Genomic DNA, 23,883 nt, shown 5'->3' with positions numbered 1-23,883 from the left:
TTCACCCCTTCCAGCTTCACACCATCTCCAAGATCCAACTCAACAATTCCTTCATCTGCAGCTCCCTCTATGCACACCTTACACTTGAATGTAGCTGCCACACTGGTTAATGACCCTCTCACCCCACTACATTTTCGATGAACCCATTCAGCACACATTGTACATTGAATGGAGTTCACTCTGACACCCTTCCTGCACACAGCACACGGCCACTTCCCAGTCCTTTCCACCTCACCACATGCTTTACCACTTGCCATTACCTTTGTCTTTCCAATATTCACCTTCAAACCTTTTGCCTCCATACATTCCTTCCACTTGTTCATCTTCTCCTTCAGTCCATACATACGATATGCAACCAACATCAGATCATCTGCATACAGTCGCTCCCACGGTAAACCCTCCTTTACCCTCCGAGCCAGCACCTCCATCACAACTACAAATAGAAGTGGACTTAGTACCGATCCCTGGTGCACTCCCACCTTCACCTCAAACTCACCACTGTTCCCATCTTTCGTCCTTACAGCTGTGCGCCCTCTCTCGTACATTGCCACCACTACTCTGATCAACCATTCCTCCACTCCTAACTTCCTCAATGCCCATGCCATTACTTCACGTGGGACCCTATCAAATGCTTTCTCCAGATCAACAAACCCAAAAAACAACTTCTTCCTCTTCTCCATGTACTTCTCCTGCAACTGTCTCACAATAAAAATTGCATCTGTCGTTCCTCTTCCTGGCATAAATCCAAACTGCATTTCATCAATCTTTACCTTCTTCCTTATCCTCTTCTCCAACACCCTTTCCAATACCTTCATTCCATGCTCCAATAACTTTATTGCTCTATAGGAGCCACAGTCCAGAGGGTCACCTTTCCCCTTGTACAGAGGGACGAGGGTACTCAGTTCCCAATCCACTGGAATGCGGCCTTCTTTCACCACCAGATTACAGATCTCTGTCATTCTCTTCACACCCCAACTTCCCGCTGCCTTCAACATATCTCCCACAACTCCCGTTGGCCCTCCTGCTTTTCTACTCTTCATTGCTCTTATAGCTTCCTCAACTTCCTTCTCAGTTATCTTCTCTGCTGGTCCTAAAGGCTAAAACTGGGTTACTCTCGATGTTGCTATCCCATTCGTTTTCTACATTCAACAGCCTTTCCATATATCTCTTCCATCTTCCTTTAATTCCATGAGTCCACAACGATTTGTCCCACTTCTTCCTTCAAGCAACTCACCCCTGTCACATCAAACCTCTCTCTCGCTATCTGCTGTTAGAAAGAAGCGAAAGAAGAGGAAAAACTGGCAAAACCTTCACCTTGTCCTGAAACGAGGAAACCTCTTCACAGGACCACTGTGCAGGAGGGGTTAACTTGACCAGGTGGAAAAATAAATTTAGAAACCACCATTGGGTGTTGTTTTGCAGACATCATCTCCATTGGCTCCCGAAGGGAGCTCATCCGCCCCTTGTCAGGTGTTGTTCTTGTCCTGGCAGGGTGTCACAATCACCCTCTCCACTAAAAAAAAAGCTAGTGAGGGGTGCCCGTTTCATCACCTATAACCCCACCATGCACCAGGTAACACTGGATTGTTATCAGTGGCAGTTCCAAAAAGCTGACCACCGACTGAAAAGGGTGCCGGTGATTACTTGCCTACTCTTCGTGAAGGACATCGTGGGATCTTTAACGTCCACCTATGCTGGCAGACAGGAGGCAGTGGCATACTGAGAGACAGCGCATACATGATACATTATGTCTTATCCTACATGAGATCTACAACTCCAGGGCCCTCTGGGCTCCACAAGCACATGCCTTGGATGACTTGACCCAAATTTGTCAGGACTAGTTACAGGAATGATTTTAATAGTAAAGGGAATTCAATGTGGTGCTTTTATTAAAATAAAAATGAAGATCATTAATATTGGGAATCCTTTTTTTTCTCAATGGGCCTCGTTCCCACACCCAAGCATAGTTTATTTTCTGTTTCAAAGTTGAGGCTCGAGGAAGAACTGAACACAAAACAGAGCAGAACGATCATTCAATTAAAACACAGAAGAGCATGATTCACAAAATAAGGAAATGCAATTAATTTCTCATGGAATTTAATAGTTCGCAAATAACAAGCATTTCATTTATTCAAACATCAATTCTTGTTTTCATGATGAAACTGTTGAATTATGTATGATGGCTCGTCCCATCAAAATGTTGCTGACAAGTTGAATGCTCTGCCAAGCACATGGTCTGAGTGGCCAGTGAAAATAAATAAATAAATAAATGTTAAGATCCAATCATAATACACAAATATGTAGATGGCCCTTACTAAATTAATGTTTTGCCACAAATCTATTTTCAGGGTTCCATTGAAGAGTAAGATTTACAATCTGCCAATGCAAGCAGTTCTATTAACAATATACCACACTAAAACAAAAACAAGTGGTACCAGGTCAAACAAATCCCACCCATTTCAGGCATAAAATTATTTTGGGGATCAAATTTAAACTTGATACATCCTTAACCTGAATGTTGATTATAAGGAATAAAAAAAGGAATATTTTAGTCTTACTTTGCAGTCAATTAAACCATTTTTGACGAAGTTATGAACGTAAAATGATTTTGACCTTTCAAGGCCATGTAAGGTCAAAGGTCATGGTGTCAAATGAAAGCCAATAAAGGACTTGATATATGTCTTCCATAGTAAACACGCATATTCCTAACCTTTTTTTGATTTATAATGGAAAATTAGTAATTTTGACTGATGACCATGACCCCCATAACTTCGGACCCTGCCGATCTTCACAAATATGCATTTTCACTATAGGATTGGGTAGGATTATAAGTGACAAATAGAATAAGGTTCACTATAAGCTTAGTTTGAAGTAAATCAGATCATTTTTGACGAAGTTATGAGTGAAAAACGATTTTGATCTTTTCATGACCTTGACCTTTGATCCAATTGGACCCAAAAGTTAATGGGGTCATCCAAGGTTCATTGTCCACCTGTGGATTATATTTGATAGTGTTTGCTGTAGCCATTTTGCCATAAAGTTGCTAACAGACAGACAGACAAACAAACAAACAAGCAGTCATAGACTGGTACTTACGAAATAGTCAACTTGACCTCTGACCTTGTCTAATAACAGCTGTCTCTAGAGAAGGTAGCAACGCAAATCAGAAGTTTATACGATGATTCTGTACCAAACCATCAAAAATCGAATGTTTGACCTCACTGTGACCTTTGACCGATTTTGACCAAAAACTAATCAGCACTAGCCATCACCCTCCTGAATCACGTGGTGCAATTTGACATTGGTAGCTTCTTCCGTTCGAGTTATCGTGCCTACAAACAAACACACAAACACACACACAAACACACAAACAAGCAGTCATAGACTGGTACTTAAGAAATCGTCAACTTGACCTCTGACCTTGTCTAATAAAAGCTGTCTCTAGAGAAGGTAGCTACGCAAACCAACAGTTTCTATGATGATTCTGTACCAAACCATTAAAAAAATTGAATGTTTTGGATGTTTGACCTCACTGTGACCTTGACCTTTGACCGATTTTGACCAAAATCTAATCAGCGCTAGCCACCACCCTCCTGAATCACGTGGTGTAATTTGACATTGGTAGCTTCTTCCGTTCTCGAGTTATCCTTTTTTGGATGTTTGACCTCACTGTGACCTTGACCTTTGACCGATTTTGACCAAAATCTAATCAGCACTAGCCATCACCCTCCTGAATCACGTGGTGTAATTTGACATTGGTAGCTTCTTCCGTTCTCGAGTTATCGTGCCTTCAAACAAACAAACACAAACAAAGGACGGAAGTCATCAATATACTTATGAAATATAAAGATTTCGTAAGTAACAAACCGGACAATTACAATATCCCGCTCCCTCCCTCCGTGGGACGGGATAACAAGTCTGAAGACGACGATGGTTCACGAGTGGTATTTGACGATGTAGATTGTTTCAGAAGTCAAGGATGATACAATGTGATAATTTTTGACCAAGTTATAATTAATTATAGTGGCCTTCAATCAACAGCTGCAAAATGTCGAAAACCCGGTTTCGTTCAACAACTTTCAAAATTTGACCTTTGCATAACCTTCAAAGGTCACAAAACAATGTTGTGGACATTAAAATAAGGAAACAGGATACGTGATATAGCTTATTGGAGTTAGTTCGTCAAAGAAAGTCGAAAACCCAGTTCGATTCCCACAACTTTGAAAATTTGACCTTTGTGGCCTTTAAAGGTCAAAGGTCAAGGATTATGACCTTTGGTGCAAAACTTCCTCTGGAACATTCCAGGAACAATATAACGTCATATAGGCTATATCGCGGGTTGAGAGGCATAATGTTGTAACTGCAATTTTGGTGAAACCGAATAAAATGGCTCTCATGTCTAACAAAATACCATTTCGTGGGTTGAGAGACATAATGTTGTGACTGAAAATTTCCAATTTCCTGTAAATCGCTAATGAAAGATAAATGGTGTTTTGTTCGACATGAGAGCCATTCCATTCAACCTCGCCAAAAATGCAGTTACATCATTATGTCTCTCAACCCGCGATATGCCATTTCGCACTCCTCGGATTATCCATACTTTGATGAAATCAGCGTAAAAACAAACTTAAAGGGGGTGCCACGGGCAAGGTGTTCGAGATAGAGCAAAATGGTTAAAATACTTTAAGGCGCTGTCACACCTTGACGATTTAGCCATCAATGGCAACGTATAAAAATATATGCAAGACGCTGGCGTACGCTGAAATTTTGAAGCTTTTTAAAAAGTTTTGGTCGTATTCATAAGGTGTTGGTCGTATGCATAACATATTAAGGCCCGGTCACACCTTGACGTTTTAGCCAGCGATGGCAACGTGTTAAAATGTATGTAAAACGCTGGCTTACGTTGAACTTTTGATGTTTTTTTTTAAAGATTCGGACGTATTCATAGCGACTTGGTCTTATGTGTAACGCATTGGTAACTACACAGAACGTTTCGTTGTGTTATAGATAACTTATACCAACGAATGCTGAACCTGTTGTCGGCCTACACAACCGATGCCCAACGATAGTCTAACTCAGGCATAGCGCGTTGCATGCATCGCCGACGATGTCGTGACGTAGCCTATTAAAAGGCTGACGCACAACGATTCAAATCATAACTGCCGTAGAAATGGAAGGGTCAAAATCGCGGTCACACCTTGGCGATCTTGCCAGCGTATGCCGACCTAAGAAAAATGTGTCTAAAACGTTGGGGGCACGTCGAATACGGCATGGGTAAGTTTGGTATACGTGAGTAGAATGCTAAATACGCTATCATAAGTCGTAGTAAGTAGAGTTCGTCAAGAAATTTTGAACATGTTCAAAATTTTACGACGTACTCGGCGTATGACACACGTTCGCATGCGATGGGGATAAGTTTTACACACGATATGTGGACGCTTACACACGTCCACAAAGGCTACTTATAAGCTACTCATAAGTCGAAACACGTCGCGGTAATGTCTTTTTTACGCGAAACTTATTTCTAACTTATGTTTGACGTGCTTTGAACCAATTCTTTACGTAGTCCCAACACACATCGACGTATGTAGACGTATTCCAATGACGTCTTCCGGTCGACAAAAAAAAAAAAAAAATGAATGTGTTTCTAGCTTACAACTGCCATATAAAGACGTGTTCCCAGCGGTTTTGGGAATTGGTATATAAAAATGGTGTTCATAAAAGGGGAACCCAACAGTGTTTTCGAGTTCCTTTTTGAGTTGATGTCCATGTCAGCAGTAACAGTATCAGTATCAGTATCAGTATTAGTATTAGTAGTAGTTTGTTCATGTTGGCAGTAGTAGGTGGGTGTGAGGGGGAGGGTGTGGGTTATGATGGATCGTCCTTGCGTCCGCGTGTCCACGGGTAGGTTCATAGGCTGCCACTCAACGATTTAAATGGCTGCATCTCCACTATTGAAAGTAGACGCTTGCGCTCAACAATTGGATTTTTTTTTACACTCAACGACTTTGAAATGGTACCACTCAGCTAGTTTCATTGTTTACAATGAACGATTTAAATTGCTGTCACTCGCCTTTGTTTTTTTTTTTTTGTTTTTTGTTTTTTTTGACGCTGGGGGTTTGGAAATTTGAAGCGTTTCTTCTGAACGTGTTAAAACGCTCAAACTCGACTATTTTAAATAGACGCTGCCGATAGACAATTGGAATCATAGCCAAGCTAGACATCGAAGTGTGAACATCCTCGTCATGACGAAGAAAAGTTTGAAGAATGCTGCAAATAAGTGTCCTGGCCGTGGCCGTGGACGCTGACGCAAGGACGATCCATTATACCGACGTCTTTCAGCCTAACGTCTTTCAGAGTAACTTAAAAGTAACGTCTGTCGATGTGTGTCAACGATCGCGTAACGTGCCAACAACACATTAATCATAGGTTAGAAATAAGTTTCGGGTACGCTAAACATTACCTCGGCGTGTCTCAACTTATGATTAACTTACAAGTAGCATGTGTTGACGTCTGTCAACGATCGCAGACCGTGCCTACAACTTGTGGCCAGCGTAGCGGAACGTCTGAGTCATACGCCGGCATACGTCGTGAAATTTCAAGCATGAAAAAATTTGAGGACAACCGAAAAGTACAACGTTTAAAGCCAACGTACAACGACTTATGGCAACGTACTACGACGTATGCCAGCGTGCTCTTAATGTTATCAAAACTTACCCATAACGTATTCAACGTTTGCCAGCGTTTTAGAAAAAAAATTCAAAAATCGGCATACGTTGGCTAAAACGTCAAGGTGTGACCGGGCCTTTAGTAACGGGCACAGAACGTTTCGTTGCCTTACAGATAACATACCAACGAATGCTTAGCCTGTTGTCGGCGTTCACAACCTATGCCCAACGATAGTTTAACTTAGGCACAGCGCGCTGCACGTATCGCCGACGAACTCGTGGCGTAGCCTGTTAAAAACCTACCGCACGCCGATTTAAATCATAACCGCCTGAGAATTGGAAATGTCAACATCGCAGTCACACTTTGACGATTTAGCCAGCGTATGCCGACCTATGAAAAAGGTGTTTAAAACGCTGGCACACGTCGAATACGTTATGGGTAAGTTGTGCATACGTTAAGAGCACGCTGAAAAATGATGAAGTACGCTGTCATATTTCGTGGTACGTTTAGTACGTCATGAAATTTCAAGCATGCTGAAAATTTTACGACCTCCTCGCCATATGGCTCACACGTTCCGCTACACTGGGAATAAGTTGTAGGCACGATATGCGATCATTGACACACGTCGACACAAGTTCCTTGTAAGGTACTCATAAGTCGAAACACGTCGAGGTAATGTTTAGCATACCCGCAACTTATTTTCTCCGTAAAGGAACATTTTCTTTTTTTCTCCTTGGCTCCGTGAAGGCACGTGACGAAATATCTGAAGTTGTTGTTTTTTTTTGTTTTCTTTAGTCTATCACGAATTTTAAAATATATTCTGACATTTGCTTTTAAGTTTCGACGTCAACGTGACAATATCCTCAAACAGAAAATATTCACAGAGGAGGAACTAAGAATAAGACATGAGCAAACTGAAGAGGCAATCAGACATGACGTAATGGCATGTGACGAAATATCGGAAGTTATTGTTTTTTTTTGTTTTTTTAAACACTGCCAATACGCCATAAAACGGTAGCTGTAAATTAGAAACACGTTCAGTAAGTTCTGTGGTCGTCCGGAAGACGTCAATCAAATATGTCTACATACGTCAATATGCGTTGGAGGTACGTTACACATACAGAAGGGAGAACAAGTATTTGATACACTGCCGATTTTGCAGGTTTTCCCACTTACAAAGCACGTAGAGGTCTGTAATTTTTATCATAGGTACACTTCAACTGTGAAAGACGGAATCTAAAACAAAAATCCTGAAAATCACATTGTATGATTTTAAAATAATTAATTTGCATTTTATTGCATGAAATAAGTATTTGATCACTTACCAACAAGTAAGAATTCTGGCTCTCACAGACCTGTTAGTTTTGTCTTTAAGAAGCCCTCCCATTCTTCACTCATTACCTGTATTAACTGCACCTGTTTGAACTCGTTATCTGCATAAAAGGCAGCTGTCCACACTCAATCAATCAGACTCCAACCTCTCCACAATAGGCAAGACCAGAGAGCTGTCTAAGGACATCAGGGACAAAATTGTAGACTTGCACAAGGCTGGGGTGGGCCGCAGGACAATAGGCAAGCAGCTTGGTGAGAAGGAAACAACTGTTGGCACAATTATTAGAAAATGGAAGAAGTTCAATATAACAGTCAATCTCCCTCGTCTGGGGCTCCATGCAAGATCTCGCCTCGTGGAGCCTCAATGGTCATGAGAAATGTGAGGGGTCAGCCCAGAACGACACGGCAGGACCTGGTCAATGACCTGAAGAGAGCTGGGACCACAGTATCAAAGAAAACCATAAGTAACACACTACGCCGTCATGTATTAAAATCCTGCAGCGCACGCAAGGTCCCTCTGCTCAAGCCAGCGCATGTCCAGGCCCGTCTGAAGTTTGCCAATGACAATCTGGATGATCCAGAGGAGGAATGTGAGAAGGTCATGTGGTCTGATGAGACCAAAATAGAGCTTTTTGGTTTAAACTCCACTCGCCGTGTTTGGACGAAGAAGAAGGATAAGTACAACCCCAAGAACACCATCCCAACCGTGAAGCATGGAGGTGGAAACATCATTCTTTGGGGAAGCTTTTCTGCAAAGGGGACAGGACGACTGCACCGTATTGAGGGGAGGATGGATGGGGCCATGTATCGTGAGATCTTGGCCAACAACCTCCTTCCCTCAACAAGAGCATTGAAGATGGGGCGTGGCTGGGTCTTCCAGCATGACAACGACCCGAAACACACAGCCAGGGCAACTTAGGAGTGGCTCCGTAAGAAGCATCTCAAGGTCCTGGAGTGGCCAAGCCAGTCTCCAGACCTGAACTTAATAGAAAATCTTTGGAGGGAGCTGAAAGTCTGTGTTGCCCAGCGACAGCCCCGAAACCTGAAGGATCTGGAGAAGATCTGTATGGAGGAGTGGGCCAAAATCCCTGCTGCAGTCTGTGCAAAACTGGTTAAGAACTACAGGAAACGTCTGATCTCTGTAATTGCAAACAAAGGTTTCTGTACCAAATATTAAGTTCTGTTTTTCTGATGTATCAAATACTTATTTCATGCAATAAAAGGCAAATTAATTATTTAAAAATCATACAATGTGATTTCCAGGATTTTTGTTTTAGATTCCGTCTTTCACAGTTGAAGTGTACCTATGATAAAAATTACAGAACTCTACGTGCTTTGTAAGTGGGAAAACCTGCAAAATCGGCAGTGTATCAAATACTTGTTCTCCCCACTGTAGGTTCAAAGCACATTACTCATAGGTTAGAAATAAGTTTTGGGTACGCTAAGCATTACCTCGACGTGTTTCGACTTATGAGTAACTTACAAGTAACGTGCCTCGACGTGTGTCAACGATCGCATAACGTGCATCGATGTGTGTGCAACGATCGTGTAACGTGCCTACAACACGTTACTCATAGGTTATAAATAAGTTTTGGGTATGCTAATCATTACCTCGACGTGCGTCGACGTGTGTGTCAACGATCGCATAACGTGCCTACAACTTATGGCCAGCGTAGCGGAACGTGCGAGTCATACGCTGGCATATGTCGTAAAATTTCAAGCATGCTAAAATTTGAGGACAACCGCAAAGTACAACGCTGAAAGCCAGCGTACTACGACGTATGACAGTGTTTTTCAGCGTGCTCTTAACGTATACAAACTTACCCATAATGAATTCGACGTGTGCCGGCGTTTTAGCCCAATTTTGCATACGTCAGGCATACATTGGCTAAATCGCCAAGGTGTGACAGGGCCTTTAGGTGGGGGATGACCTCAAGATTATGCATTAAAATATAGTCATCTTAGCTGTCAAAGTTTGGGTGGTCATATGATTCTTATGTCAAAATTCGCAATTTTTTTAAGTTTTTGACCTTGTGACCTTGACATTGGGACGAAAATGAAAAACCGGACACTATTTTTTGGGAGTGGCTCCACTCACAATGGGCGTAGCCACGCCCTCATCCAGGAAAACACAACTAGACATTGATATCGAACACATAACCAAGTTTCATCAAGACCGGATCAAAGTCCACGGAGTTATGCTCTGGACAGACAGACACACAGACAGACAGACACAGACATAACGAATATAGTGGTCACTCTGGCTGGCGCTCGTGAACCAAAAACAATGGTCCAATGGAGGAGCAAGGGACGCTCACAAGAAGTGAACGTTTAAGGGTAGTGTCAATCCTGGACAGGTCACCCCTCGGTCATGGAAGTGCGGAAAATGTCCGCCGAGCGTCTGTAGGGTTCAAAAGAAGACCAGTGCAGGTAATGCAATGAGCTTTTTACCTCACTCATCACCGAGGTGCTCCAATTGATTTCAATGTTTAGTGTTACATCTCACACAACCCAAACGAGGTGCACTGCAACTCGGTTTGCTGTTCGTTTTTTAAAATGCAGTGTAAAAGTTTGTTTGGAAAATAATTTGAAAACAAAACATGTAAAATACCACCCAATGTACCGTCAGCAAATGACGTAACAATTCCCTTGTTCTCGTTTCATTTTCATCTGTCTTTTACACTCGGTACGTAGGAGAGACAGAGAGAGAGGGAGAGAGACAGAGAGAGAATGAGAGACAGAAAGAGAGACAGAGACAGAGAGAAAGAGAGCGAGAGCGAAAACCTTTCCAATCAGAGATAATGTCCAGCATCATGTACAACCTTTTATATTTCAAGGCAATTGGTTTTATATTCACAATTCATACTCATGTATTCATCCCAACATTGCTTTGTACATGGCTTTTTCCTCCTCGAGATGTGTTCCCAACTTGGCCTTGGTCATCTGAATGTACTTGTCAATATTTGGATCTGAAAAAAAAACATCAATAAAAATAAAAACCAACGGTTCAAGTAATGCAAAACTGCTTGGATGGAGGCATTAAAAACATTTTTTCACAAGATGGAGCATTTAACAATGAAGAGTCACATCAAGGTATATAGATAGATTGCAGTAGATCTGAGAAACAGTGGGGACTCACTGACTGACTGATTGACAGACCTTCACAGAACTGTTATTATAGCTTTTAGATATTGTTGTGGTTACCAAATTCGCAAACCACCATTCAGGTCCCTTAGGTGAGATATCTCGGTAAGTATATGTGTAGTTAGGCCCAAACCCGTTGTCTAGAGGGAATAAATGTTATTCATGCGTGCTGCGACTCTTCAGGATAGCCGTTTTTCTTTTACTATCTTTATTTTGGACCAACCGCCATTGTTACCACCACAAACCACAACATCAACCACCCACCGCGGCGCCGCTTCACGTCACACCTCGCAACCGTCGCATCGCCACCGTTCTTGCGCCGCTTGTGGGTACCGGTGTTGGACTCGTGCAGGGCGCGCGCCGAACAGCGTGTACAAAACCACGGATTTTCAGCTCCAAAAACGGATCAAAAACGACACACGCCCACTTTTGTTCCGTCCAATCGGTGAGCGAGGGGCGATTTGGCCCCGCCTCCAGGGCGTTGGAGGGCGATCGCTATATGCAAATTTATGGATCAAAATGCATTCACGCCCACTTTTTCTCGGGCCAATGGGGAGCGAGGTGAAAGGTCGAAGGCAGGGGGTCAAAGATGAGAGAGCGAAGCCACGGGGCTTATATAAGCGACCGCGTTCGTCAGTCAAGTAGAGTTAAGACTTCGCAGTCGGTGGAGTTGGGAAGAGGAAGAATTGGTTGTTGGTCGTCGTCGTCGTCGTCGTGTGCGTTGGAGTCGGAGCGAAGAGGACGGAGCTGTGGAGAGGCGGCGAGGGCAGACGAGGGGGTGCTCGCGTCGTGCCGGGAGCTGCACACCAGGGAGGCCGACGGCGCGACCTGGTCGAGGTGGACACGCTCGTCGCGGGACTCGAGACAAAGTAGAAATCCTCCTTTCCCCCGAGCATCAGCAACCCCCTCCTGTTTCCCCCCGCGCTGAGATAGTGCGACCAAGGGGGCCCCCTTCCCACCCCCTACCAGACACTCCCCACGAGGCCCGCGGAGTTGAGGCACCATCGCCGCTCCGCGTCTCATCACCAGACGGGTAGGCCCGACCCGGTCTCGGCCTCAGGCCCGCCTCATCCTTGAGGGTGTTCTTTTTCTTGGTTTTGGGTATGTGTTGTCGGCGCCGTCTGTGAAGTAAAATTGTATAAGTGTTGCCGTGTGCTCGCGTAATCGGTATTAGATCTGCATTGTCACATTTGCTTTTTGTGTAAAATTGCATTGTTTCTTCTTCTTTTCTATGTGCTTTTGGTGGAATTGAATATGTGTGCTTTCCGTTCATCGCGAATAAATGTGCTTTGTGTTGAACTGTTTCCCGCTTCGCTTCGTCATTTCTTTCATTGAATCCTCATCTTGCTTCACGTAAAGGGTTGGTAGTGGGCTGAATACGCCCGATAATTAATCGAACCGTCGAGGTCGACGAATAACACCGCTCGGTTATCCCGATAGTACGGAACGGGTCGCTTAAGTGGCCCGTGTCCGAAGTCGACCTGCGGCGAGGTGCGATCGCCCGGTCTACCCTCCGTGTGGGTACTTAGGTAGGTCGAATTTGGCGAGCAACCCTATCCCACGCGGGGGCCGATTGGCTCGATCGCGGTGAGACCGAAAGGTCCACCCGTGACTGGTTCCCGGCGTTAGTCCGAGAGGGTCACGACTGGATTGTCCGTCCGGTGGGCGACGTGCCGCGATTCGAGTTACGTGGCCGTCAGCACGCCGGCGGGCGCGAATCCGTAACACTGGTGTCAGGTCGTGCGATACAAATCCATCGCCCTCCTCGCGGCACTGGTAACGGAGAACGGGAAAACGGGCTCTCCTGTCTCCAATTAAATTCACGGGAATCGGTCCAGGGGTGAGAGAAGCGACCCCCGATTCCCTCCAAATTACGAGCGATTCAAATTAACCCTTTAAGAGAAGCAAGATGGCGTCTCAAGGCGAGCGGGAGCCGGAGGTATTAGAAATGGATGTAGAATGTGTAGAATCCATGGCTCAGGATGAAATCCCCGTGCAGGAAATGTTGGTTGTACAGGAAAACGAACTCGCCCAACTGAACCCAGAGCCCGAAATGGGTGCGGCAGCGGCCGCGGTGTATGACACCTCCCCCCCCCCCTCTCCACCAAAACCCTTCCCCAACCCTTGCCGAAACGGCTCAGCTGAGTGCATCCGACATGGCCCAGCTATGCGCCATGCTGGCGGCAATGACAGCAAGGATGGATGCAAATACAAATGAAACGAAAAACGAAATGAAAGGCATGAACGAAAAGATGGATGCGAATACACAAAAGATGGATGCGAATACACAAAAGATGGATGCGAATACACAACAAATGAACGAAAAGATGGATACAAATACAAATGAAGTGAAAACGACGATGGATGCGAATACACAACAAATGAGGGAAGAAATGAAAGAGCTGCGGGGTGAGACGCAGAACATGGGCCGATGCCTGCAGGCGGGCATGAAGGCCGTGACCAGGGAGCTGGGAATGGCGACTCCACGTGTGGGAGCAAACGAGCTGGAAGGGGGTGCAACGGCTGACAGGCCCGCGGTGGAAGCGGGTAAAAAAATAATTTGGGGGGCGTGTTGGGCGAGGGTCGTGACAGAAGAATCGACGGTGACCAAAAGGGAAAAATTAAATGGGGAGACCAAAACGTGCGAGACGAGACACAAGGCCGTGACAAAGGAAATAATAATAGTTGAGACAAGGGAGGTAAAGGGTGAAGAGGTGACCGAGTTGGCAGAGACACGGGAGACAGAAAAAATAGAGGAGAGACTACACGATGAAGACGGGGTAAGTGACGCACACACACACACGGAGGTAGTGGAGGATAATGGGGGTGAGCTCGCGGAGCGTGTGGGGACCCAGTGCGAGCACCTGGATGGCCTCCTCCAGGAACAAGGGGAGGGAGTATGCCCCCTTGAGGCGAGTCACGACCAGGTGAGTTCGGTCGTGCTTTGCGAGGTCGAGGGGAGGAGTGCTGTGGACGGGTGCACGGAGAGCTTGGGGGGTATAGAGGCCCCGGAGACCCTTGTGGGGACACAAATCCCCAGTGTGGTTGTCCCTGTGTGTGTGGTGCAAGGCGTGAGTGCGTCCCCGTGTGTGGAAGCGACCCCGTGTGTGAGTGGTGTGGTGGCGATGGTGCCGGAGTGTGTGCTTCCCAACACGCCGAGTGTGGATGAGGAACCGCGGTTGAGTGCCCCCGCGTGTGTGAGTGAGGCACCGCGGGTGAGTGCCCCCGCGTGTGAGTGAGGCACGTATGAAGGGAGCACCACGTGTGAGTGGTATGGGTTATGCAAGGGAGACCGTGTGTGTGAGAAAGCGGTATGTAAGGGAGATGTCGGTCGGCATGCGGGAGCACGCAGCCGCGTCTCCCGGTGTGAATATAATGGTGTGGAGTATGAGCGTCGTAACACGCAGGTGTGCGTGGGTCGAATGGCGACGACGACGGCGACAGAGGAAAGAAAGCCGAGTAGCGGCTGTAGTTGTTTCGGGGACCGTGCCGGGTTCGCCCAGCAGTGAGCACGCGGTTCGTGCTGTGCAACGCACGAGACCGCCACGTGCTCGCTTGCGAGAGTGAAGTCCCGGTCCGGAAACGCACGCGGTGGATTTGCCGATCCCGCGGACGGACAAAGTTTAGGCAGGATTTCGGATTTGGACCGGACGGGTTCTCCATGCGATCGTGTGTGTTAAGCTCCAACGGGCAAGGCACATGTGTTCGCGTGGGGAACCCCTCGAGACGTGGGGCTTGTGTTTTTTTTTTATATGCGCACGGTGACGCCATGGCTGCACGTGGGGTTGGAATCCGGCAGGAGGGGTATCTCTGCCGGATGGTACCGTCCAAGGAGGGACGAGGAACACGTGCAGCTGCATGACGTCACGGGCAGGTGCAAAGTGCGCGAGCTCTGAGTTGCCGCGCAGGTGCTGCGCATGGAAAAAGAAAAAAAAAGAAACAAGCCTCACTTTCGGGTGCACAGGATTCCTGGGCAAGGGGTGGAAGACCCCCTTGATCCTGGGCACAGGATGGAAACTAGTTAGGGGGAAGGGTTAGCTTAGTTAGACCGACTTCATGGGGCAGGGGTAAGTCCTCATGGAGTCCGTGGAATGGATTAGTTCGAGGGATTGTAGCCAGATTTCGGTGGGGAAATTGATTAAAGAGATTTGGAGACAGCGACAGACTGGTGGATGTGTAGAGGGGACGTAGTTTCGCTACGTAGTGTTAAAAGGAACGTGCTATAGTTTAAGGGTCGACGTGGGAGCACGAGTTAGTTAGGGGAGGTAGTTAGAAGAATGGCAGAGTTCAGCGGTGAGTGTGTTGAAGAGTTGGTGAGTGAAGTGGAAGCATATGCTTGGTGAGTGAGTGAGGCCAGCGGGTCTGTGTGTGTGGAGTGAATGGGGAATGCATGGTGCGATGAGTGATTGGGAGGAGGAGTGACTCCCGCCCAAGGGACCCCGGGGTCAGTATAAAGTGAGTTAGGGGGTTAGTCAAATTGAAAAATGGAGGTCGTTTTGCTGTTGGTGAGAATGTAGGCTCGAAACCCATTTGGAGGGGTGCAGGAGCCCTGTTGACGGGCTTGGGAGCGTGGCTGCGAAAGGTGAGTATCGCTGAGTGGGTACCCCGGGCACCAGGCTAGTCGGCCGCGGTAGGCCAAGGGCCCATGGGGGGCCGGGATAGCGTAGTGGGCACGGGTGCGTCTGCTTGGTGCGGAGGCCCGGGGCGCCATTAGCCGCGTGGGCAGTGTTGTGGGCAAGGGTGACCCTCGGAAAGGGGCCCGGGAGGCCGGCCTGCCACGTGTGCGTTTCAGGGGAGGTGCCATGGGGGGCACTCCCCGGTGTTAGGGAGCTGGTAGGCTCGGAGGCAGTGTAGTGCCCGGAGGTGCCATAGCGGGAGATTCGGCAGAGGGTCGTGCCTGCCAAAGGGAGCCACGTGTCCCAGCCAGGAGACCGTGTGAGGGCACGGAGCGAAAATTGGGGGGCGAGGCCCGAAATTGTGAGGACACCAACACAGGCGACGGGAATCTGGGTTGTTAGAACCAATAGTTTAAGCGAGAGGCGCTTGTTGAAAGCCCCGGGGTAGTTTAACAGTTAAATGGTTAGGGTAGATTAGGAGATGTACCCCTCCGCACCATCCATCCCCTCGCTCTCGTTGTGGGCCGCTGGACCCACTTTGGGTTAGATCGCCGAACTCTGGGGAGGCCATTCTGAGGCTTCGTTGGGCCTCGACACAGGACGCTAGCTCTCCCTTATTCCCCTCCGGGAAGGGAACGTAGGGGTTGGGAGTAGGCTAGGTGACAGGATAGGTTAGCCGAACAAGGACGATAAAGAGGGTTAGGGGACGATTTATAGTGGGGAAGTAAAAATAAAAACAACAAAAAAATAAGTTGGGGCTAAATTGGGGTTTGACAAATTAAGGGAGTGGGTATGTACAGTGACAGGCAAAGGCGATAGGTGGGAGGGAGACAGGTAGGTAGGTCCGAGCCCGCATTCCAAGTGGCCAGCACCACCGCCCTCCCTCCACCAACCAACCCTGAACGGCAAAGGCTGGCCAGCTTCATCTGCTGGCTGTGTTACTGCAAGGCCTGTGCCGGCCCACTTCATCTGCCGGCTGGCTGTTTTTCTTCAAGGCCTGTGCCGGCCAACTTCATCGGCAGCTGTTGTTTTGCTGCAAGGTCTGTGCCGGCCCACTTCATCTGCCGGCTGGCTGTTTTTTCTTCAAGGCCTGTGCCGGCCAGTTCATCTGCCGGCTGTGTTTGCCTGCAGCGGCCTTCTTCTGCGGGCTGTGTTTGCCTGCTGCCTTTGCCATGCCATGCCCACTGCCCATGTTCACCAGCCCCGTTCAATTTTTGCTTTGCCCCCCCCTGTTCATTGCCATGTGCGCCAGGATCAAGGCAACAGTTTGCAAGCTGCGAGAACTGCCCTGTTGGCAGCTACAACACGGGCCTGCAGTGGCGGCCCGTGCACCGTGTTTGTGTCCATCCATCCATTCGTTGTGTTCATTGCGTGGGCCACTTGAGCTGGCACGGAGACTGCATTTGTGCAGCCCATGCACCGTTGTGGTTCACTGCGTTCAGTTCAAAAGGGAAGGCCTTGGACTGCGTGTGAGCAGCCAGCCACGTTCCCTGTCACCTGCATTGTTTTGAGCCAGAGACTGCATGCGAGCAGCCTGGCTCCCTGCTAACTGCTTTCTTTTTGCAGAGCTCATTGATCCTGGGCCATGGTTTAGTGTAAAATTTGTAAGTTAAGGTTAAGATGTACTGTAAATATGAGTGCGCCCCCGGCATGTCTGTCTAGCGCCGGCAATTTTATTTAAGTCGTCCGTGTGAGTGAGTTTGTTTAGGTAGTTACGCAGCCCTCAGGTTATTTATTTTGGGGACACGAATACCATGAATGTCGCACTCAGGGATCCGTAGGTAAAATGTACTAGGGGAAAACTACACATGATGGCACACGAAAATTTGACGACTCGGGACGAGTCTGTAAAAAGGGGAGGGGTAGTGTTGTGGTTACCAAATTCGCAAACCACCATTCAGGTCCCTTAGGTGAGATATCTCGGTAAGTATATGTGTAGTTAGGCCCAAACCCGTTGTCTAGAGGGAATAAATGTTATTCATGCGTGCTGCGACTCTTCAGGATAGCCGTTTTTCTTTTACTATCTTTATTTTGGACCAACCGCCATTGTTACCACCACCAACCACAACATCAACCACCCACCGCGGCGCCGCTTCACGTCACACCTCGCAACCGTCGCATCGCCACCGTTCTTGCGCCGCTTGTGGGTACCGGTGTTGGACTCGTGCAGGGCGCGCGCCGAACAGCGTGTACAAAACCACGGATTTTCAGCTCCAAAAACGGATCAAAAACGACACACGCCCACTTTTGTTCCGTCCAATCGGTGAGCGAGGGGCGATTTGGCCCCGCCTCCAGGGCGTTGGAGGGCGATCGCTATATGCAAATTTATGGATCAAAATGCATTCACGCCCACTTTTTCTCGGGCCAATGGGGAGCGAGGTGAAAGGTCGAAGGCAGGGGGTCAAAGATGAGAGAGCGAAGCCACGGGGCTTATATAAGCGACCGCGTTCGTCAGTCAAGTAGAGTTAAGACTTCGCAGTCGGTGGAGTTGGGAAGAGGAAGAATTGGTTGTTGGTCGTCGTCGTCGTCGTCGTGTGCGTTGGAGTCGGAGCGAAGAGGACGGAGCTGTGGAGAGGCGGCGAGGGCAGACGAGGGGGTGCTCGCGTCGTGCCGGGAGCTGCACACCAGGGAGGCCGACGGCGCGACCTGGTCGAGGTGGACACGCTCGTCGCGGGACTCGAGACAGAGTAGAAATCCTCCTTTCCCCCGAGCATCAGCAACCCCCTCCTGTTTCCCCCCCGCGCTGAGATAGTGCGACCAAGGGGGCCCCCTTCCCACCCCCTACCAGACACTCCCCGCGAGGTCCGCGGAGTTGAGGCACCATCGCCGCTCCGCGTCTCATCACCAGACGGGTAGGCCCGACCCGGTCTCGGCCTCAGGCCCGCCTCATCCTTGAGGGTGTTCTTTTTCTTGGTTTTGGGTATGTGTTGTCGGCGCCGTCTGTGAAGTAAAATTGTATAAGTGTTGCCGTGTGCTCGCGTAATCGGTATTAGATCTGCATTGTCGCATTTGCTTTTTGTGTAAAATTGCATTGTTTCTTCTTCTTTTCTATGTGCTTTTGGTGGAATTGAATATGTGTGCTTTCCGTTCATCGCGAATAAATGTGCTTTGTGTTGAACTGTTTCCCACTTCGCTTCGTCATTTCTTTCATTGAATCCTCATCTTGCTTCACGTAAAGGGTTGGTAGTGGGCTGAATACGCCCGATAATTAATCGAACCGTCGAGGTCGACGAATAACACCGCTCGGTTATCCCGATAGTATGGAACGGGTCGCTTAAGTGGCCCGTGTCCGAAGTCGACCTGCGGCGAGGTGCGATCGCCCGGTCTACCCTCCGTGTGGGTACTTAGGTAGGTCGAATTTGGCGAGCAACCCTATCCCACGCGGGGGCCGATTGGCTCGTTCGCGGTGAGACCGAAAGGTCCACCCGTGACTGGTTCCCGGCGTTAGTCCGAGAGGGTTACGACTGGATTGTCCGTCCGGTGGGCGACGTGCCGCGATTCGAGTTACGTGGCCGTCAGCACGCCGGCGGGCGCGAATCCGTAACAATATATTTGACAATGTGCGAGGCTAATAAGTCATCCAATGAATTCCAACATCCATATTGATCATGAAAACAAATACACCAGGAATGGTTCGTACACCATAAAAGTTAACCAGTCTAATCATGTATATCATAAAAAAGGCCAAGTGTCTGTCTGTCATGCTATATTTAAAAGGGTTCCCGATGTTGTGCAACAATAATAATAATAATAATAATAATAATAATAATAATAATAATAATAATAATAATAATAATAATTTTACAGTTGGAACATGAACACTCAGTATACTTGAAACAAAATGTCAAAATTGTAAAAAGTTAAGTGCAAGGAGGGTCTTCATGGACAAATTTCCCCATTTCTGATGGCGAGAGTGACAGGAAGAAGAAGCACAACTGACGCCGATGGAAGCACCACTTGGAGCACAAGTTGTTTTTATTCCTCCGCTGACGACGTTGCCGGAGGCATTACGTCTTCAGGTTGTCCATACGTACGTACGTCCATGCTAATTGTCTGTTTTCTCTGCAACTACTTATCCAATTGAGACGAATTTTTCACCATCGGTGCGACTACTCGTACACAATGTTTTAATGATCATTATGACCTCAGGTCACGTGGTGTGGCAGCCATGTTGAAAAAAGGAAAAAACTTTGGACTTCTGTATATCCGAAACCGCTCCATGCAAAAAATTTAACTTGGCACATGTCAAGTACTCCCCATGGGATAATAAGTGTGATTTTTTTTGATGACGTCATAGGTGGCTTTGCTATAATGACATAATTGCATACATTGAACGTTTTATCGGATCAGTATGAAAATTTTTGAGGGTCATCTCGGGCTAAATTGTATGGGGGAGGGTGGATTGATGACATTAGTGATCACATGGTTGGGTAGCCTTTATGTTTTTTTTTCACATAAAAACGTTTTAGAAATTTCAGAAACGGCTGAGCAGATCGAGGTGAAACTTTCCAGGAATGATTGCCGCCTATCCATGAGGAACAAAAAGTTATCCACCTATGATATCATAGGTCACATGGTTTGGTAGCTATGATTTTTTTTTGAAGAATCAACCTTTAAAAATATTCTTCTCCAGAACTGCTTGACAGATCGAGGGGGAACTTCATTCACATGATCAACATTTTGGGGATACCAGGGTGTTCATAAATAATTAATAAGTCACATGGTCTGGCAGGCATATTGGATTGAACAAAAATCTTGAAAAAAATTTTCTCTCTTGAACTGATTCATCAATCGATGTGAAACGTCATAGTCATGGGGATAGAAATGTATATATATATATATATATATATATATATATATATATATATATATATATATATATATATATATATATATATATATATATATATATATATATATATATATATATATATATATATATATATATATATATATATATATATTGTTGCGGATTCGGGCCCGCCGGCGTGCGAGCGGCCACGTAACTCGAATCTCCGGCATGTCGCCCACCGGATGGACAATTCCGTCGTGACCCTCTCGGACTAACGCCGGGAACTAGTCACGGGTGGGCCTTTCGGCCTCACCACGATCGTGCCAATCGGCCCCCCGCGTGGGATAGGGTTGTTCGCCAAATTCGACCTACCTAAGTACCCACACGGAGGGTAGACCGGGCGATCGCACCTCGCCGCAGGTCGACTTCGGACACGGGCCACTTTAAGCGACCCGTTCCGTACTATCGGGATAACCGAGCGGTGTTATCGTCAACCTCGACGGTTCCGATTAATTATTGGGCGTATTTAGCCCACGACCAACCCTTTACGTGAAGTAAGATGGAGATTCAATTAAAGAAAAGACGAAGTGAAACGGGAAAGACAGTTCAACATAATTCACATTTATTCCGCGGCAAACGGAAAGCACACATATACAATTACAACAATTATGCACCAAAAGCAAATGCAAAAGAAACACAACAATTATGCACCAAAAGCAAATGTAACAAAAGAAACACAATGCAGATCTACTACCGACTACGCGAGCACACGGCAACACTTACACAGTTTTACTTTACAGACGGCGCCGCCAACACATATACTCCAAAGCAAAAGAAAAAAGGGGCCACCCTCAACTACAAGGGGGCAGACGGGCCTGGGGCCGAGACCGCGTCGAGCCTACCCGTCTGGTGATGAGCCGCAAAATGGAGGCGGCGCCCCGACTCCGCGGGCCTCGCTGGCACTGCCTGGAATGGGGTGGGAACGGGGCCCCCCTCGCGCACTATGTCAGCGCGGGGGGGAAACGGGGGGGCCGTTGATGCTCTGGGGAAAGAGGACAGCTGGCTTGCTTGGGTCCCGCGACGAGCGACTCCACTGCGCCCTCGACCGTGTTCCCGGCTTCTCCTCTCTGCAGCTCCCCGACAGACTCTGAACCCCGACAGACCGGCTCTGCTCCAGACCCGTCTTGGCTGCTGCTGCCACACTTCGCCGCCGCCACAAATCGCCCGAGCCTGAAACAGAGACTCTCTCCAACTCGAGCCCGAAACAGAAACTCTTCTCCAACTCGAGCCCGAAACAGAAACTCTTTCCAACTCGAGCCAAAAACAGAAACTCTTTACTCTCCAACTCGAGCCCGAAACAGAAACTCTTCTCTAACTCGAGCCCGAAACAGAAACTCTTCTCTCCCTCGAGCCCGAAACAGAAACTCTTCTCGCCCTCGAGCCCGAAACAGAAACTCTTCTCTCCCTCGAGCCCGAAACAGAAACTCTTCTCTCCCTCGAGCCCGAAACAGAAACTCTTCTCTCCCTCGAGCCCGAAACAGAAACTCTTTCGCTGCCGCTGCCGCTGCCACACCCCCCCCAACCCGCCCGAGCCTGAAATAGAAACTCTCAACTGACTCAATTCGCCCCGCGCTCGGCGCTTTATAGTGCGACAGGAGAAACCATATAGATTTTTGGATCAGGATCGGCTCGGGGGCGGAGCCACGCTCGCCCATTGGACGGAGGAAAAGTGGGCGTGAATCATTCCTGATCCGCGAATCTGCATATATAGATTTAACTCCGACGCGCCTGGAGGCGGGGCCAAATCGCCCCGCGCTTAATGACTGGACGGATCGGAAGTGGGCGTGAATCATTCCTGATCCGACTTCCCCGGAAAGGCCGCTTTTTGCACCCGCTGCTCGGCACGCGCCCTGGACGAGTCCAGGATCGGTGCCCACAAGCGGTGCGGGAATGGCGGCAGAAGGAGGAGAGGTGGAGGTGGTGGAGGGTTTATTGTGGTGGTCCCTGGCCACGGTGACGCTTGGATGGCGGTGATGCGATGATTGCGAGAGCGAGTTGTGACGGTAAAGGTCGTGGCTGTTGGCGTTGTTGTGAAGCGGCGTTGCGGTTGGTGGTTGTTGTGTGATGGCGGTTGAGACGTGGTTGGTTCAAAATAAAGATAGAACAGAAAAACGGCTATCTTGAAGGGTCGCAGCCCGAATGAATCACATTTATTCCCTCTAAACAACGGGTTTGGGCTAACTACACATGTACTTACAGAGATACCTCACCTATGGGACCTGAATGGTGGTTTGCGAATTTCCTCAACCACAACAATATATATATATATATATATATATATATATATATATATATATATATATATATATATATATATATATATATATATATATAGGCAGGATGGAGTGGGTGGAGAAGAGTTGCAGGAGTGATTTGTGACAGAAGGGTAGCTGCAAAAGTGAAGGGGAAAGTATACAAGACGGTAGTGAGACCAGCTATGTTGTATGGTTTGGAGGCGGTGGCGCTAACAAAAAGACAGGAAGCAGAGCTGGAGGTGGCAGAGTTAAAGATACTGCGATTCTCGTTGGGAGTGACGAGGATGGATAGGATAAGAAATGAGTGTATTAGAGGGACAGCGCAGGTAGGACGGTTTGGAGACAAAGTGAGAGAGGCGAGATTGCGATGGTTTTGGACATGTGCACAGGAGGGAAACGGAGTATATCGGGAGAAGGATGTTGAAGATGGAGCCGCCAGGCAGGAGGAGAAGAGGAAGGCCAAAGAAGAGGTTCATGGATGCGGTGAGGGCGGACATGCGGGTGGTTGGAGTGTCAATGGAAGATGTGGAGGATAGAGCAAAATGGAGACAGTTGGTCCGCTGTGGCGACCCCTAGCGGGAGCAAGCCTAAAGAGGAAGAAGATATATATACATATACATATACATATATATATATATATATATATATATATATATATACATATATATATATATATACATATATATATATATATATATATATATATATATATATACATATACATATATATATACATATATATATATATATATATATATATATATATATATATACATATATATATATATACATATATATATATATATATATATATATATATATATATACATATATATATATATATATATATATATATATATATATATATATATACATATATATATATATATATACATACATATATATATATACATACATATATATATATATATATATATATATATATATATAAAACCCGTTGTTTCGAGGGAATAAATGTCATTCATTCGGGCTGTGACCCTTGAAGAAGCCGTTT

General features: G+C 47.0%; 1 protein-coding gene across 1 annotated transcript in view; it reads right to left on the bottom strand.

The window, feature by feature from the left end:
- Window positions 1-2,080: 2,080 nt before the first annotated feature.
- The window catches only part of TTC9C (tetratricopeptide repeat domain 9C), a 44,043-nt gene continuing 22,240 nt past the window's right edge, over window positions 2,081-23,883 (bottom strand). The window contains exon 3 of the mRNA XM_085889716.1: window positions 2,081-10,970. Coding sequence (XP_085745842.1) covers window positions 10,876-10,970 — 95 coding nt within the window. The 3' untranslated portion in view covers window positions 2,081-10,875. The remainder of the gene's footprint in view (window positions 10,971-23,883) is intronic.

Source organism: Eptatretus burgeri, chromosome 7 (assembly GCF_056783735.1).
Source record: "Eptatretus burgeri isolate ZD-2024b chromosome 7, Ebu_testis_v1, whole genome shotgun sequence".
Lineage (NCBI taxonomy): Eukaryota > Metazoa > Chordata > Myxini > Myxiniformes > Myxinidae > Eptatretus > Eptatretus burgeri.
This window is presented reverse-complemented; position numbering and strand designations above follow the sequence as displayed.